The sequence below is a fragment of the Euwallacea similis genome, chromosome 18, assembly GCF_039881205.1.
Source record: "Euwallacea similis isolate ESF13 chromosome 18, ESF131.1, whole genome shotgun sequence".
Taxonomy (NCBI): Eukaryota; Metazoa; Arthropoda; class Insecta; order Coleoptera; family Curculionidae; genus Euwallacea; species Euwallacea similis.
Window position 1 is genome coordinate 1,314,484 of NC_089626.1, and position 14,846 is coordinate 1,329,329.

General features: G+C 36.1%; 1 protein-coding gene across 3 annotated transcripts in view; it reads right to left on the reverse strand.

Annotated features, from left to right (window-relative positions):
- Positions 1-14,846, reverse strand: part of LOC136414756 (neurotrimin-like) — a 76,138-nt gene that overhangs the window by 24,240 nt on the left and 37,052 nt on the right. For all 3 annotated transcript variants that reach the window (XM_066398937.1, XM_066398938.1, XM_066398936.1), the window contains exons 2-4: positions 12,450-12,515; positions 5,172-5,272; positions 786-993 (exon numbers count right to left, since the gene is read on the reverse strand). In XM_066398937.1, coding sequence (XP_066255034.1) covers positions 786-993; positions 5,172-5,272; positions 12,450-12,515 — 375 coding nt within the window. The remainder of the gene's footprint in view (positions 1-785; positions 994-5,171; positions 5,273-12,449; positions 12,516-14,846) is intronic.

A 14,846-nucleotide genomic window follows, 5' to 3' on the forward strand; every position in this document is an offset into this window, starting at 1 on the left:
AGCCTTCTAAGCCAGAAATATATGTGAAAACACTACCCAAAAATCTCCCTAATTGACACACGAAATACTCATTTAATCCACAATTATGTTCCATGCTCCTGTTCCAAAAGGATATTTATGTTGAAGCTAAAAACAAATCTATGACACCATTAAACCTTTATGGGGAATACAAAAAGAAATTGTGTTGAACCTGTAAAAGATGCTTTCTTGCTTTCGCCCAGAATTAAATTTTTCCGATTCACGATTATCCCGCATACATAAAAGCCAGTGAGCGAAGCGGCCTTAAAATCCCTTTAACGGCTCTATAGCCCTTACACGCCTATAAAGGTTCTGTTTGTATGGGAAGTTAAAGTAATGATGAATATAAATTTAATACTTTTGTGCAGTAAAAAAAACATGTTCAATTAGAGTTGATACAATTTTCTTAATGCTGCTATATAAAATTTAATCATATTGCTGCAGCGAAGCTCAAGTTAAATCCTCAAAGAAAAGTGATATTAAAGCTACAGTGTCTAATCCCTAAATGCCAAGATTGCGCTTCTGCTTTTGTCGCTCTCAAGCAAAAACAAAGCAATTCGGCCAAAATAATCATTTTTACCTTTCCACGTTATAAAAATATGGAAAATAATTTTTCACTGGAGGTTTCCAATGCGGCAAAATAAATGTTCCAGGATATTAAACCCGCGCAGCTACATATGATAAAAACCCCAGAATTCTGATGATAAAAATACCCTCACCGTGCGAGAGATATGAGTAGTACCGAAGACAAATAAAAAGTTATTTACCTACAACTTGTAAATACCCCTTTCGTGACCTCATAGGATCAGTGTTAACTTGACACATGTACCATCCTCGATCTACTTCCTGCACATTCTTTATATGAAGATACCATGACCGGTGATCGTTGAAGGAGAGCGATATCCTTGGGTTCTGAGTTATAACATTATGGTGGATGGAGAGGATGGTTTGCGTGTCCACACGAACCCATGCAACCTGAAAGAATGATTTACGCACTTAAATATAGTAGTTGCAACAACAAATCCAAAAATAGAGCATCACAAATTGTCATCAACGCGAAAGATTAGTTGTACAATGCGACAACATCAAATGAACTTAATAATATTTATTCCGTGTGTCGGCGATGAATATTAAATTAAGTAAGTTTCCGAACACTTCGGCACACCGCCACAAAAGGGTTGTTTTATTGATAAAATTAAGCAAATGCCGACATTTCTGAAAACATCAACCGTGGCACAAATTTCCCCCAAATATATTTTTTTTATCCCCGAAGTGTAAAATATGCGATCTACATAAAATTCCCCAATTCCCCTTTGTCAAAAATTCGGTAATGCTTATTTATTGCGTCGCAAATGATTATTATTAGGGCTCTGCCTCTTGTTCATGGCTCGCGATGGAAATAATAAAAGATGTGCTTGATAAGGACAAAATAAATGTTATAGTGGTCATATAGTTATTAATCTTTTCACGAAATAAAAATCTCGGTCTTGGAAAGACGCGTTTACTACAAGACATACATTTTGTGGTTCGGGTACTCCGAATTGGAAATATCGCTGCAAAGCAATCTAAGTTATTTCTGTGTGGTGTAGATATCTTTCGAGGAAAAATTGCGTCTTTAGGGTTAAACGCAAGAACTATCTATCGACGATAGAGGAAGAGTTCTCACCGTTCGAGGCAGGTTTTCTGTGGCGTAAAAGTAAAACCCATTTATTATTGTAACGTCGCATTTTGTTATCATCCTCGTGGCTCTATTCCAAAATTGATGGGCACCAGTTTACAGCAAGGAACGTCTCTAGATGTAATACGATGGCACGGAATGCATATTTTATTCAATAAATTGATGCTCATATTTTTCGTAGCGGGAATGCCTACCTTAATTTTGGGCTTGACGTGCCCATGGCATAAACCTCTGCTTTTGATATTTAAATACCTTTACAGCATAATGGACTTTGGCCTGTTCAGCTTGATTGTATATAGGAAATAGTTTTACTCTGCCAGTAGAGATGTTTAATCTAGTTTTAATGTGAAACGGAAGCCTGCGGAGCTTTGGTAAGTTGATAAATTGAGGTTCTTGGATTTTCACCCTGTCGAAATTAAACTATTCTATGCCACTTCCTTTTTGTTACCCGAAATATCTTCAGTTGGGGTTTTACCGAATTATCTATCGGTTTAATCGAGAGATGGCTTAAATAATTTAATCGAGCGGGGGATTTGTAACGGGGACTCATTTATGTTGAATGCCCCTTTAATAAAAAATGATTGTGCAAAATTGTTTCATTTAGTCAATATGATTTAACATGTATAAACATTTCATTCACATCCGTACTCGATTGAATATTAAAAGATTCAATCGAACACGATTCAAAACACTGAGGATTTCAGCGTGAGAAAACTGCATGTATGCAATTACAGTAGATATTACAGTATTGAACATTTCCGCCTAAGAGAAAGGAAATAGGAAATGCCAAAGTAAACGGTAAAAGAACAACACCACTTCAGAGTCGAATATTCCTACATCAACAAATCCCCGTAAATCCAATAAATCATCATTTATCCCTTATCCCTTTTTACGAGTGGAGATACAGCTTTGCTTAACTTCTGTTTATTATGGAATCAACTACATACCCACCCGCTAGACCGTTAATAATTTGCCTCTGATAGACAAGAGAAGAGGAAACAAGAGGAATTCCGCGCTCAGATTTTGCGAATTGAAAAGTTTAAGTTATAATTTAGCGTTCCTACTGCAAATGATTTGTTTTTGGAAGAACAAAATTAGATAGAACTTTTTCTAACCCTCACGTGCAAGGCAATTTGTCTGGGTCAACTAGAGAATTGAATTTGTTCTTCCCTATTTGCGCGATCCCCTCCCTGTATATAGTATCGCGTGCCAATGAGATTTGCTCGGAACCAGTTTAAAATAATAAAATTAGCGTACACTCGGCACACATACACAAACAATAAATGTGGAAACAAAACAAACTCGAGAATGGAGGTGCGAGACTATCCGAAAACATAGTGAGGAACCGGTCGTGACTTGAATTTTCTTTCTAAACGACTAAACTATGGGGTGAACTCGTTTGTTTTATGCCCAAATGATACACCAGTAAAACACTTTCAATAAATGATTGGAATAACAGAAATGTGACCTTTCGACTGAAAATTCCCAACAAGCATAACCTCTGTCCTGAACATATTAATACATTCAAGCCGCAGTAACCACATCATTATTAAAATAAATGTTATTTTAACTACTAACTTCACATTAGTACATTGGTTCAAACCACTAATAGCAGCTGCAGCAGCGGCAGGAGCCGCCGAATCATTGTTATATATATTCCATATACACATGTAAAATATCAACATTCATTAAGGGATCTGAATCATGGAGGGTGCAGGATCGTAAACCACAGAGCTACATCACTTAATGCCCAAAAGCTCCGTCTTACCTACGTGTAGAAACCTTGCTGGCCCCAACTCATCAAATAGACTTTGAACCAACTCTCCAGTCATTTAAACTTGTCTGCGTACTATTTTGACCATAAAATATTTCATTTTACCCCACTTTAGCTTGACTGGTCTCTAGAGTTGCAGGACGTGAGGGGTTTTCCGATTCCTGGAATACCGTTCCAGGGCATGATTTCGTATATACCGTAATTGAGAAAAAGGGTTGCTAGAGCCATGAGGGCTTAAGTGCTAATGAGATACTTAATATTTTGTGAGAATTAGTAGGGATGTCGGGAAATAGAGATGTCTCAGCCCCGATTTGTGAGCGTCCATTTGTGGATGAATTATGGTGGATGGGAGGTCTATTTTAAACGTTGCGTTTGTGCCCTGAAAGGGAAAAACCGTTTTTTAGGGGGGAAAACATTCGTCGCAGTTCATAAAGCATGCGACACCATAAGCAGGGGCAACAATATCAGAAACATTAGGCTTAGCATTGAGATTATCAAGATTAGTTCGGGGTTTTGAAGCTGTTGAAGGGAGAAATTTCGCAGAACGGAAGGAATTGTGAGAACCAGGGAATGAATGTCGAGCGACACTTCAAGCGATCAAATTTCTCAAGAACCTGATAGATAAGTTTGATGTTTTTCGGAGAGAATAACGGCTTTTTTTTTAAATTGGAACATAAGGTGGAACGTGGCAATACAGTTTTGACGGTGGCAGCTCAATCATATTACCAGCAACAATGCTGCTGCAGAAAAATACTGCGGCAATTGCACTGTTGAAAAAAAGGCTGCCTCGATGCTTTGGGTGACGTAAATTCTCATGAATTCGCAGAATATTAGAATTTGGCCCGCGGAAAATCTTCATGCAATAATGGAGGAGCCCCTACATCCAGAGGAAGTAGGTATTTGGGCAGCAATAAGCAAACGAAGAATTATTGGTCTAATTTTTTTAAAGGTGTCTGGTTAGTCTGCTTTCATGAGATTATTTGTTGAAAAACTGGAGTATTATATACCTTTGGAAAAGCTAAGGGCAAAACGTTATGGAAATAAAATGCTTTTGCTATGCTCGTTCCTGGAGGAGCTTAAACACCGCTTCCTACGTTCACTATAAGACATTGAAACCATTTTAAGTACATGTTTAACCTCTGTTATTATAATGCACCGTAACATTAATTTTGCAGTCCGTGAACGAGCACTAAAAGCCTTGTTTCTCCGACACGCAAGCCCTCCACTTTTCGACGACAAAAGTTAATAGAAATGTCTGATGAAACAGACATCCATTTTTGAAGGGAATAGTCCCGTTCAACCTCCCCAATTTTCTCCTGGAAACCTAAAGGGTAAGCCCGGTTTTTGATTATACGCAACGCGGACAAGATCACACAGTATTTCGGCAAGTTCATGTACCTCTTCCTAATGCAGACAACTATGTATTTACATCAATTTAATCTAGAACTGAACTCTCTACCAATTAATACAAAGTTGATACCTCCACAAAATTCCATATCAGAGAACGTTCCACTGGTATTCACACGCTAAGCTCCAACAATGGCAACGTAATCAAATAAACCAACTAGAATTGGCTGTTGAGTTTACTCAGTAATTCAATATACTATGAGCACATTCTGCTCCCTATACAATAATAAATCGTCGTAACCAATATACCGACCTAATTAATCGTTGTTACCCCCTCTAAGCTTAAAATCTCACCTTAAACCCCCTAAGGTTATCCACGACGCAAGCTAGTAAAGCGTCTCTGCCTACGGTCACTGTTACATTGGGAATTGGCTCCGTGAATCGTGGTAAAGTATCTGAAACAATAGGGAATATATTGTTCTGTAAGCCCCAGCAGGTAATCAGATATTAAATTATTTATTACAAACGATGATTGAGGAAAAGAACAGTTGGAAAGAAAATCACTGAAAGAATATAAAATATTAAACCAAAGAAAGCAAAGAGACGGTAACTAATTCTCCTAAAACTTGCCTAGCAGAAAGGAATACTTTTCCTTGGGTAATTTCCATTTAATTTATTATTCACCTGACTTGTGCTTCCAGCGTGCGTTTAATTAAGTAAACAAATATGGCTGAGTTCAAGCTTCGTAGACATTTTCTCGTTACAGACCACGAAATAAATAGGTAAGTCGCAAATTGGGAGAACATTCTGGACAGGGATATATTTTAGTCTAAAGAAAGATGGTCTCTGGCTAACTAGGTTGTGGAAATTTTAGAATTTTCGACGCAATAAAGGGGCTTTTAGACAAAGGATTACTGCTGCAGTAGCTACAAAAACGGTCTCCATAGAATGGTTTTTAATTATCATATGGCGTGCTAATTACAAACAAACAGAAAAAACACTATTAATACGTGAAATAAATTGTTTTATACAGTCACCGCCTAGAATGAAAATTTTAATAAACATTACTTTATATCACATTTTTTGTAAATCCTGTAGCTCGGACCATAACGGCTGTATTAATTTAGTTGAAAATGTGTACAGTTTGCTTTTTATAGCCATCTCTGAAGCTCTAATTTACTGGGTGTTTAATTCATCACCACAGTTTCGTTTCTGTATACAAATTCTAACAATAAGCTCAAGTTAATTTCTTTTATGTTTTTAAATTCGTTTTCAATAATAATATTTAGTTTCAAATTCCATTTGCTTTCGTTAGCGCAATATAAATCATGAGCGTCCTCAGCCAAAGCAGCAACTCAAGTGCCAATAATAGTAATAATTGCATATACCAGTTGCTGAAAACGTTTTTCTATGTATTTGATATATTATCGCATTAACAATGTTATTATATTTTCGCGCCAAAAATAATCGGATGATTTGCCAGTTTCGAAATAACTGCTACCACTAAAAGCAGTAATTTGAAAATGTTGTAGTTTAAGGGTAGGGTTGTTTACAACAACAAATCACCAAATATCGCAAAAAGTGCCGGTTTATCCGTTAACGCAGGTATATATCGAACAGAAAACACATTTTCTAAGTTTCATTTTCACTTTGAATATACAGGGTGTCCTTAAGCGGTCTGTTCGAAACAACGAAATCTTACCGCATATAGCTGAGGTCAAAAGAAAATTAATTAACCCATCATGCCTTAATTCAAAAGTAAATGGTTTTCGAAATGGAGGAGATTTAATTTTTTTTAATTATTTCTTTTGCGACAGACAGGCACATTATTAGCTTTTAGTAAATAGAACCCGAGCTAACCTACTTACAATAATTGTACATTTTTTGTTTTTGTTTGATTTTTTTATTCTTTCCTGGATAAATTAGGTACTAAAAGCAATACCTTGATTGACTGCTAGCACGAAGGTTTCCGGTGTTTCTAATAAATCGCTCTCTGAAAAACTACAAAAACCATTAGCAATGGCAAAACATTGGTCAATTCACATTAGAAACAGGGCGTTCCTTCCTTCCAGGCGTCAACTTCACACAAACAATTAAGTACCGCAAAACGAAAAATTTGCATAGTCCTTTCAGAATTCGAATAGTTCTGAATGGTCAAACTGTTAGAGTTATTTGAGTAGTTGCCAATAGGTAATAGTTTGGCTATTCGAATTAATGGAATTTCAATACATTCAAATTTCAAGGTGTAGTTCATTCGCATAATCGAATGATTCGATTACGAATCCCAGCCTTAGTTCAAACCTATATGAAAGTGGTGGACTTTTTCAATAACTTTAATAATTTTCCACTGTGCGGTTAAAAATACACATATCTGATAATTCAGACTGTTAAACATCAGTTGAAAAATAAAAAATTTCCCTCTGATTTAGTTTCCCAAAAATTCCAGTCCAGATATTGATCTCAGTAGTCGATCATCGATTTTATCCTCCCTCCACGACAACCCAATTGAGGTAATTTTTTGATTTGACTTAATGTTGTTTGCCAGAAGAAACGAAGGAGGTGGTATTTTTTAAAATTAAATCACTGTATAATATAAATTTTCGTGAACATTAGCAGTAATGATAAAACAGCGGCATCTTTAGCACCAATACATGTGAAACAAATGGATAATGGTACTGTTTACATTTTTTAAATATTCTCACGTCCAAAATATTGTTTTACGGATAATGAACACATAATGCTAACCGAGGCATGGTATTTTCGCAGTCAATATGTAATGTTATCCTTACCAGATAAATATGTACGTTAAAATATTGATTGTAATAATACTGATGAATGAATTTCATTTGGCGTTAATTTCCACCCACTTAATCGATATTTATAACGGTATTACTGTCGATAAATATAATGGCCAGCACTATGACCAGATTTAAAGCTCCTGAACTACTGAAATAAATTCAAAGTCATGTTATCCTCGATTAAAGCCTGCACACCGTACCCAAATAAATTGTTAACAATAGATCGACAAGATTGCCCAATAGAAGTATTTGCCTTGACCTTTGGGCAATTCAAACACATCTTTCAAGTTTTATTTGTGTTTTACAAAAATTCGTTTTTCTATTAAGGGGCACGCGCATGGAATCGGCTCGGAACAGCGCCCTCTGTGCACCCTGCTCCAGAAGACCATTCATTCTAGAAAGCCCTTTTTTGAATTTTGAATTTAAACGAAATTGATTTCAAATGTTTCCTGTGTCTATTTGAGGACATTCGCTAAAATAAATTTGGCATTTTCATCGTGACTTTTTTCCCGCACCTGTAAGATATGAAGCCTCCACAACGTGGCAATGTCTTATTTAAAATGCAACGTTTCATCGCAGCTTTTAGGACCAAAATATAAAGAAGAGACGTTCTAAGAGCAATTCAGAATTTAGGAAGACGCTTAGAGGGGTACTTCGATCACCTCTTATAATGTTCGTCGCTTGTTTCTTACTTTGTTTTTTCCAAGGCACTCTTTGCAAAAACAAAACTTTTGATATTTCCAACAAGCTGTTAAGCTGAAGCTTAACATGTGATACATCATCGCAGTGACCTCAAAAATGTGAAAATCCGAGATGGCGCCCGTGAAAAACAAAATTGATGATGGTTGCCGAAAATCGAAACGTCGGGTTGTACAAGGCGTAGTTGCAATGACGTAGCGTTCCGAGCATGCTAGTCCACCGTTCGGATGCTTCTTTATTATTCATGCCCGTTAGGAAATATATTTTGTTTCAAGAACTGCCAAATAGCATTTTTCTGAAGTAATTTAAGTCAGCTTGCTGTCGACAGAAATCTATTCAGACAGCGGCAATAGACAAGCATTGTTTATTAATCTCCAAAAATATTCAGGTGAAAGGAAATATGATTATTGGACACTCTACGTATCACTTAAAAATACGAAAAACTGTCGTATTTGAGATAAATAACGGCAGTAACGTGAATCCGCTCTGAAATGCGTCTGAATGGTTAAACAAGTCGATCATTTTACGTATTGCTGCCCTACGAAAGGACCCTTGTCATCCCATTATCTCGTGAAGTTTGACAGCGGAAATATTTTTGCAGTCGTTTGTCATTTATGAGATTTGTTATGATTTAGACGTTCTTAAATGCATCGAGTTTGGAAAAGAGGGATTTTAATATCGGTCTTTATGAAACGCGAAATAAGTCCCTAAACAACGCGAGCGTTTATAAATCTTATTTATCGTAGATTTTTATTTTCCTACAGACAGATTAGTCACAAATGTATTTTCGTGCCTCAAATGAAATGAAAATAGGATCGTAACAATCGTTCATAAATAATAATGTGCGGTTTAGCTGTACTCGTTGGTTTAGTAGCCGGCGGTGAAAAGTAGGTTAATAACATTGGTTAACAAATTCAATTTAAATCTGTAAATATTCTTTCTCATTCAAATAAATTTCGTTGAAAAGAGCCATAAAATAAAACTAAACGGGTTCAATAGAGAGAAAAATTTCCCATATCCGAAGTCGTTGTCAGAATGTTTTCTATAAAAATGCTTTCCGTATGGGTCAGCATTGTGTATTCAGCCGGTATTGTACGTTATACCGTTTTCAGTTCACAGTCCGGTACTTTTCCCTTAATCTGATTGGCCCCTTTTTATTATCCGTTTTATAGAAAGACCTCTGTACGAACGTTGTAAGAGCCTTTATTAGGTAATATCCTCTAAATCACAATTTGATGTCCGAAAACCTGGACAGGTTTTTGATAACCTTGATACATTCGGCATACACAATGCACGAAAAGTTCAGCTTTAATACGGATTATTGCAATATGCCGTAACGTAAACACAGCCATCCGATTGCCTCAACTTTAGCCATTTGTCAAAATTTGCCAGTCTTGTCCAAATTTAGCCATGATTAATAGTTGATATTTCAGTAAATGATGATCTTAAACTCCCTGCTTACGGTTCAACTCTGATTCGCAGCGATATTGTCACTTGACTAAAATCCCGACTGGTTTGAGCATTGGTCGCTTTATGTTAAGTTGTGAAGTGTGCAATGCGGCTCGTAAACTACTGCGAAGAAGCTATTTAATAAGTTTCCTTTCTCGTGGCAAATTAGAGTTAATTTTCAAGAGGTTATATTATTCATCCTAATGAGATTTCAGCTATTTTGGAGGATACAGCAGATCTTCAAATGAAAAATCCTTGGAGATTCGCCCGAACAAAGAAGAGAAAACAACAAAAGCAACTTAATATAAAAGTTTTCACCAACCTCTTAACTCTAAATACAGGAAATTCGATCCACATCATAATTTCGCACTCGCTCCACAAGTTTCCGCAATCTTTAATGCTCTCGATTCACCTAGCTTATAACTTTCTCCTTTATAAGGCGCTGAGACAAAACTTGAGGTTGAGAAAACTTTATTTTGATGTAGAATTACTTTATTAGTTTAGTCAGCTAATCAAAACAGAACTTAATGGCTCCGGGGGAAATATCATTATATTTTTGTGTTTGATGATAGCAAAGTTTGTTTCGGGGATATTTTTGGTAAGGTCGACTCTCGTTTCTTCAGCATCTATATTTTCAGAGAAATGAGAAAATAACAGTGTGGGTGTTTTTTGATGTGAAATGTCTGGGCACATCACAAAACTACATGTAATATTATAATTCTTGTGGATATTACCGTTCTAATTTTGGTCCATAAAGTGATGGTCATTTTTTTACAGTTTATCAATATCGGCTGATGCAGATTTACAAATGAAGTATTTTATAATTTCCCATAAATAAATAATCTAATGGGGAAAGATCTGGTCAACGTGCCGGCCAACGAACGTCTCTATTGCTTGAAATGACTCTACCGGGAAATATTCCGGACAAATAATCAGCCACTCTCCTAGCGTTATGTGGCCGAATACCCTTTTATTGGAACCAAAGGTGATTCAAGCTGTTGAGGCAAGTCCTTAGAGCTAGGTCCTTAAAAAGGGTAAACGTCCATCTGCGATCAAATTGTCTTCGTAAATGTATGGGCTAATAATCTGAATGATTGCCAAATAACCGATCCATACTTTTATCCCGAAACGTGTTTGCGGTCAACAGCTTTCGTATTCATGTGGATTTTCAACGAACCAAGCATATTCATTGTGAGGATCGAACATATCTGAGCCACTAAACTAAAATAATATAAAATATAATAACATAACAGACACCAATAATACATAACAGAGCAAAATTTATTGTATTGATTCAAAAGCCTTTAATTAAAATTCGTTTAATCTATTTGGAATAACCTGTAATAGTTTTTATTTGGCCTTTTTCATTTTTGTTTTCAAATATTTCTGCTTCGTATTAAAATAACGCTCGTGAAAATTATTTTTTGCGAGCCCTAAAGGTACTTTTCAAGTTCGGCAATGCCGTCGACACTTTCCTAGTATGTTCAACATCTAATTATTTCTTAGACCATTCTAAAATACCGGAAACTGTAGTAACCCATTATCCTTACATTTCAACTTCTATTTCCTCACTTAAAATCTATTTTAAGCACAAAGGCTGCAATCAGAGAAGACTATAAACAGACCACAAACATAAACCATAAAGTTTGCCTGAATTTCAAAATCGGCACGTGTAACAGCGGTACCAAGTAGCAGATGTCGTCTAGTTTGTCCACTATTAAGATGTAATTTGACATATATTTCAATATTTTGGTAAAAAGGAGTGTCCGCGTTGATTTCATAGAGGGCCCATTATTTACAGATCACTGAATAATGTGTGTGAATAGTGACCTAAGAATTATTCGTTATTTAGTGCTGTTTGAAGTTGAGAGGTATCCGTAAATGGAGTTTTGACAGTCTTATCGGAAGTTTAGCAGACATCGCGGTCGAAAAGCGACAACACTTGTCATCTATTTTATTAGTAATTGCTGTTTTGAACTCAATTACTCCAAGAATTAAAAACATTATTTTTAATTTAAAAAAAATAGTGACGTATCATATTTTTCGTTTAAAATGTTCAAGGTAACATTATGGGGACGCCATTAGCGGAATTACCCTTAAAAGATGTGCATCTATACACTTCTTTGACACTCCCTAATATTCGTAAAAATCTTTGATGCCGGATCGGACTTCTTACGAAAAGGCTTAAAAAATGTATCGCCCAGTATTTCAGATAGAAACAGGGAATGGACCCAAGTTCGTATGAATTTTTTTTTCTTAAAATCATCCACAAATTAACCTCTCAATTTTTGACATACTTTTATTAAACACCCTGTATATGAATGTAATTTAATTGAGTAAAAATTAGTAGGAATAGCTAGAGTTCAAATCTAGTCTCCTGTAAGCAATAAAACTTTTAGTACCCATTTCACGGAAAAAAGAAAACCCTTAATGAAATAAAAACTTTTGTTTCCAGGAAGATCATGCACATTCCCATTTGTCACTTTATAGAAACGGCTCCTTTTACCGTACTATTATCCGAAGGTCCTATCTCGTAAAGAGAATCTAAAGGGTTCATTGTCCTTTTAAGATAAAATACATAAACAGTGCCGTATCCGAGAGAGGTTAAATTAACTCGGCCGTTATAGGGTAGAACAATCCAATATCGGTTATTGTTATTATTGCCTCAGCTACACTTAGGACTTACCCTGATTAAAATCGGCACCGTTGAGAACAGATATTCCGTTGGATTCAATGTTCCTAACGCGACGCCCTGGAATAGAAAAATTTCGATTATAGTCTGAAACATATTGATATGGCGCGCGACATCAAGTCGAATTAATACATACATGTAAGTACCAACTTTGATAATGGAGTATAAAACATGCTTCGCGTTATTAGCATTCACGCTATAATCACCATTTCGTTATAAGTTTAAACTTTCCCGTTACACAATCCATCAAACCAATTACTATATGAACACCCACATATGACAAGAATAACTGAAAGCCTGGAACATATTCGGATAGGATGGAAAGACAATCGTCACAACTGGACCATTCTGAACCCTCTTTGCCTTGCAAGACAAACAAGGCAATCCCCGCTTCCTTTTCCCTTCAACCACTCTATTGGAGCATTTCCAAATGAAATTTTTTCTTTTCTTTTCTTTGCATTTTATGAATGGTTATTTATGTATAGATGTAAGTGTTTTTGTCACCAGAGCAGCAAGACCAAATGATCGATAACCTTTTTTTCTGGAATTAACGATTTTTGATATTATGTCTATTTAAAATTTAGATTAACCTGTTGAAATTTAAAATTTTTATCTCAGCTTTGAATATGACTTCCCTGGGCTACTAAACACAATTGCTGACATTTTAAACGTTTTGTATAAAACATAAATGTTACAAAAGATGTTATGAGTCGTCATTCGGAAAGTCGCTCTTTTTCAAAATAACCTGAAAAGATGAATAATTATACGTTAACACGGACTAAATAGCCCTTAATGTTATTTTAGAAACTTGAAGTAAACCGTTACAGTGCTCCGATTTGGAAACAAGACGGTGTCGCTAATATTATGAATAAATTATAAGATCCCTCCGCTAGGTTTTATACTTTAAGGAACAAAGGGCGGAAATTTGTATTCAAAGGTTGATGATGTAGCTTTATTAAGCAGATACGCCATAAGCGGCAAATTTAGAATACTGTAGGGTCTATTAATGGCAATTTTTGCTGTCTCACGTAAATTTGAATTTAAATAAAGGACCATCCAATGTAAACGTTACCTTGTTAACAAAATATTTTGATCCCTTTGGCTATTATAGAGTCAAGCAGCTATTTAATTTTATAGTTTAGATATAGCTTTAACCTAAGGCCTTTCACTGTTTTACCATGAAAAATGGATTATTTAAGCAATGCCCTAAAGCACATATTGCACATACGCTTTACGAATAAAATTATAAAGTACGACCTTTCTGGTAAAACTTGGATTATCACCAGTAGAACCAAGAGCCCTTATTTGAGCGCAGACTAAATGTAAACGGACATAAACTTCTTGGCGCACTTTTTTATTTTTCTCTAATTTATTAGGTAAACACCGATGGCTAGTACAGCGCTGCTGCAGGCGGAAATAAATCAGTTTAGAAACGAAAAAGCCAGGAGCCCTTGTGCCGTATATTTGACGGTCTTCTCTAAGATTTCAACAATGAGATTTTATTTGGCGACGTTTTATTTCTTCGGGTTAAAAGGAAATAAAAATAGCAGCTTAGTCTTATCTCTGTGTGAAAATGTGTAATTTCGGAGCGTTCGTTCTCGACAATAACCGCATTTCGAAAGAGAACACATTGGCTGAAAGCCATAAACCAAAGCAATAGACTTAAGAGGAGTTTCATTTTATTCAGTATTTAAACTTTCACCAAGTTAAATGCACGCAGTATTTAATATGGACAATTTTGTGTGTGATATCTGGTAGACATACAAGTCCAATAAGGAAAATCGATCGAGTAATAAAAAAAATTTCCAAATTTCATTCTTCGAACCTATTACGAGTGCCAGAAGCACTGCACGACCCAGCAACAAAGAGATGCCAGTCTATTTCTCTGTTTGCAGATCTTCAATAGTCCATAAAAGCAGCGAGACGGATTTATGGCCTGTTTTCCATTACCAGGAAGTTTATTGCTCCACAGCATAGCGAGACTGATTTATATCCCGTGCTTCGCTACTAGCAGACTTAACAGCCCACCACCAGGGGATTTTCAGTGCTTCACTCAACCACCAATCAGCACACGTTCTGCCAACAAAAAGTGTCAATGCTACTTCACATAACCAACAACATCGGAGATATTCCTTGCCTCAGCTGGCAAGCTATTATCCAGAAAATCTGTCAAATTAATAGATGCTTTACAATCACCAAAGTTGAGACCACATGTAAGACCAACTTACGCAACAACAACCCCAAACAGTGCTCCATTAGCGGAGAGGCGAATGTGTTTAGATATCGCAAGTTCGGCTCACAAAATCCAGTTATTTGGGAACACAACAACAAGACTCAGCCAGAGATCTAGAAGAAACTCTCTTACGATCCTATTAGACCGGCGGAAATATC